Genomic DNA, 4,350 nt, shown 5'->3' with positions numbered 1-4,350 from the left:
ATCGACGCTATGACGCTACAACTACCAAGATTATCGAATATCCGTTAATCAATACTGAATAATTGCAATGGCTACCTTGAAACCGGCTAACTTTAGGGATGCCAAGTAAGTCGTTATCAACTTCTTTTTTTGGTTTATTAAGACTTCTTTGAATAAAATGTGTATATTATATATATTCTAATGATACTTTTTTTAAGATTCTATTACATTTACAACTGAAAACTCTTCTATTATTGTCCGTAAATAATTTGGTGCCTCCAAAAATACCGACTAGTTGTGGAGTTGGCTACCGACAAATCACATTTGAAATTTTTTTTGTACGATAAATTTGTTTTGATGGCTGGTATACTCGTCTTCCATAGTTGAAAACACAATTTTTTCAGGGTTACTTTTTTGAATCACTACAAAAATCTCAATGAAAACAAAATAAAAATAACCGGTTACTTTTTTTAGATAATAGATTTTAAAGCAAATAGACTTGCTAATTTCATTCAGTTGGACTTTCCCTAATTATTTATGGTAAAATTAAAAGGAGGTTCGTTATCATTGAGCATATACAGAGTAGTTGCAACTGCAGTCGCGGACTATCAGCGGTATTGAGTGGAGAGTCTCAGTGAGAGGCCGGCCTGCAACGACTCTTGCTCAAATACTGAGTGCGTATAATACTATATAATACTCGATACGACTAGGCGAGTTATTGGCGCCTTTAAATAACACATGGCCATATCGTTCCCGTGGCGATCTGTCCTATGGACCGGAACGAGCTTGCTCACATGGAGCATGACGAGGGTCGCCAGCTCCACATACAAATGTGGTTACAACTACAATAATAACGTGGGATTTGGATACAACTCTGAAATTTGAAAATTCCATCAGCTGGGTTAATGAAATGCGAAATAATTAAAGGTGGTCTCATTTGTACAACAACCACAATTAATATGGTGCAATTCGCCATCTTGCCAAACACGCAAACAAATTTGTGTGCGTATGTGTATATGTGTTCGTGCATGAGCGGAGAATATGCGAGAAAGAATATAACAGCTGTTCGCGTGAGACCATCTATTTTAATCCGCCTTGGGCTACCAACTTTAAATTTCCTAGGTTCCAAACATTTTCGGAAACACTGCATTTAGACAGTTGTTTGTGAATGTCAACAAAGGAAGAAGAAGCATTTATTTATTTTTTTTTTTGGTGTTTTATTCTTGAAATTGGTTTTATTCTGCATTTTTGCAATACTTATCCATCATGATGGATATGTGCCTACTATGCCTAGAAACTTCGTCGGAGAAGTATTTAACAGCTTCGTCGTTACGCTGGCAAGAGGAACAAATTGAAAGCCTCATTCAAAAACATCTTTGGGCCCTTGTAAGTAGAAGTTGTCCAGCCAAGGATCAACTAGATTTTCTAGATGAAGAACTTAAACTGTATCGCCAAAATGATTATTGCAAAAACTTTCTTTAAGTGCTAACTAAAATAACCTTTTGCTTTATTTTTCTCTACAGAGTTCCATAGAACCCGAATCGTGGCTTTGTACCAGTTGCTGGAAAAGCATAGAAGATTTTCATAGCTTCTATGTTCGTATAGAAAAGGTGCACTCATGTTTTGCCTCCATACTTAAAACGGAAGTTTTAGAGAATAGTGAAGATAAAGACTCCATTGTCGTTTCCAACAACTTTCAGACTGAAAATATTGTAGAGATTTCAAATAAAGACCAAGAAATGTCACCTTCAGAAACTTGCAGCGAACCGCTTGCTATAAAATCAGAGAGTATTAACGAAGAGGAGATTGTGCCAGTTAATGAGCTTTCAGACAAAGGAATATTAAGTCCAGATCCCCTTGAAAGGCCTTTAACTTCCAGAAATCGGGGTCGAAGCAAAGCTGTAAAATCAAGCAAGCTAAACCCAGCAAGATGTCGTGAAATATTAGCAAAAGTAGATAATAGCCCTGAAGAAAATAGCCAAACGACGAACAATCCCACAGATATAGTTGATCATACCGATAGTTCAGATACATATAGTGAAAATGAATCCGATAATGAAGAGAAGTTGGAAGCCACGGATAGCTGGAAGCCACGCCCTAATCCTTACTATAAACGAAAAGCAAAGCGAATTGAGATTGATGAATTTTTGTCAAAACATTACAAAATCACTTGTGCTCTGTGTCAGTTGAGCATGACAACATTCTGCGAGTTGCGCAAACACTTTACAAAACAACACAATGAACCTGGCTATGCTGTTTGTTGTAATAGGAAGTTTGTAAAATGCAGTCTGCTGGTCGATCACATCCATTGCCATTTGGATCCGGAATATTTTAAATGCAAACATTGTGATAAAATTATGTCAGATCGGCGCTGCCTTAAACTGCACGTCAATACCCATGGCATCCAAGATAAAATCTATGTTTGTGATATATGCAGCAAAGCATTTTCCCGCAAGACTGGTCTAAAAAATCATAAACTCATTCATCTTTCCGACGAAGAAAAGAAATTTGCCTGCGAACATTGCGGAAAACCGTAAATATTTGTCTCCATTCATATCAGTTCAGCATACCTTTTAGTATCTCCCCTTATTTTTGTAGGTTTGGTAATGAGAACTTGCTAGCTAATCATGTACGTGTAGTTCATTTAAATAAGTATGCCCTGGTTTGTGATATTTGTGGTGAAAAAATGCGAGGAAAAGATGTTTTCGAACGTCATATTCTTAAGCACAAGGGTGTACCACTGCCCACCATTAGCTGTGATGTGTGTGGACTAAAAGTTACCAATCAACGGGGCTTAAAACGCCACAAAGAATCTCAACATCCTGAAGGGGGTCGACAGCAGTATCCCTGTCATTTATGTTCACAAGTTTCACCCACGCATAAGGCTCACAAAAAACATGTGAAAGACAAACATGAATTGGGTTACGATTTTAAATGTACCATGTGTGAAAAGGCTTACAAGAGATCAAGTACCCTAAAGGTATGCCATTTTTCAAACTTACTATCATCAATAGAATATTAAATATATAAGCTTTGTTTTACAGGAACATATGGCCACTCACACGGGTACAATTTTATATACATGTTCCTACTGTCCTAAAACCTTTAATTCCAATGCCAATATGCATAGTCATAGGAAAAAAGCCCATCCCAAAGAATGGGAGGAGGAGTGTCGTGCAAAGTACTCGGGAAATTTGCCGCCTAAGTATAAACTAAAGTGCACAACAACCACCACGGATGACTCTAAATGGTTCTGAAAAAAGGAAAAACTAAATCGAAGATGCGTGTGTCCTAAGAACATTTACTGTATGACTTACGGCTATTATTGATCGCAACGGAACGGCCGAAGGGTTGATAAAATGTTGCTGTCTCATTATTGTAAAAATTTCAGTATCAATCATTGGGAGAAAATTCGTAACATTAAAATCCTTAAAGGATGTTTACATTTCCTTTCCCCTCAGAAAAGAATTTTCTGAATTTACAGCAAATAAGAACTGTATAAAAGTGATTATATGATAGAGCTCTCTTTTTGGATTGATGGTGCGCCGAAAGTGCAATAAACGGCAGTTTAGGGCGGGCGGTAAAACTAGCATAAGATAAACAAACACGAATACAAATAAATACAATAAAATTTAAAAAATATTTTGAATGCAATTTGACAGAAACGAATTGAAGACACTTTAGTTTAGTTCCACTTGGAAACTTTACTCCCTCGACTCGTGACCGAAAGTTGGGTGGCATTAGAGGCCCACGCCCACCTGTACGTTTTCAGGTTTGGAAAGGCTCTTAAAACTCATTTGAAGCAGTATCGTATTGTGTCAAAATTTAATTTTTTTTAGAAATTTTGGAAAATTTTTAGTGCTATATAAAATTTTAGTTAAATAGAAGATTTTGTCAAATTTTTTATTTTTATAGAAAATTTTGTCAAAATTTTATTTCTATACAAAATTTTGTCAAAATTTTATTTCTGTAGAAAATTTTGTCAAAATTTTATTTCAATAGAAAATTTTGTCAAAATTTTATTTCAATAGAAAATTTTGTCAAAATTTTATTTCAATAGAAAATTTTGTCAAAATTTTATTTCAATAGAAAATTTTGTCAAAATTTTATTTCAATAGAAAATTTTGTCAAAATTTTATTTCTATAGGAAATTTTGTCAACATTTTATTTCTATAGAAAATTTTGTCAAAATTTGATTTCTATAGAAAATTTTTTTCTATAGAAGATTTTGTCAATTTTTTTATTTCTATAGAAAATTTTGTCAAAATTTTATTTCTATAGAAAATTTTGTCAAAATTTTATTTCTATAGAAAATTTTGTCAAAATTTTATTTCTATAGAAAATTTTTTTCTATAGAAGATTTTGTCAATT

General features: G+C 34.3%; 1 protein-coding gene and 1 long non-coding RNA gene across 2 annotated transcripts; one reads left to right on the top strand and one right to left on the bottom strand.

Annotated features, from left to right (window-relative positions):
- Positions 1 to 1,161: 1,161 nt before the first annotated feature.
- Positions 1,162 to 3,314, top strand: LOC106084025 (transcription factor grauzone). The gene is made up of 4 exons (XM_013247422.2): positions 1,162 to 1,365; positions 1,503 to 2,512; positions 2,578 to 2,959; positions 3,024 to 3,314. Exons 1-4 carry the CDS (start codon positions 1,246 to 1,248, stop codon positions 3,234 to 3,236), a joined length of 1,725 nt encoding a protein of 574 aa, XP_013102876.2. The 5' UTR covers positions 1,162 to 1,245; the 3' UTR covers positions 3,237 to 3,314.
- LOC131998141 (uncharacterized) lies at positions 2,897 to 3,384 on the bottom strand. The gene is made up of 2 exons (XR_009398604.1): positions 3,297 to 3,384; positions 2,897 to 3,232 (listed from the first exon to the last, which is right to left on the bottom strand). It is a non-coding gene; the product is annotated as an uncharacterized LOC131998141 (long non-coding RNA).
- Positions 3,385 to 4,350: the final 966 nt, after the last annotated feature.

This window comes from Stomoxys calcitrans, chromosome 5, assembly GCF_963082655.1.
Source record: "Stomoxys calcitrans chromosome 5, idStoCalc2.1, whole genome shotgun sequence".
Classification (NCBI taxonomy): Eukaryota; Metazoa; Arthropoda; class Insecta; order Diptera; family Muscidae; genus Stomoxys; species Stomoxys calcitrans.
Note: the sequence above shows the minus strand (reverse complement) of the source record. Positions and strands in the feature narration are given on the sequence as shown.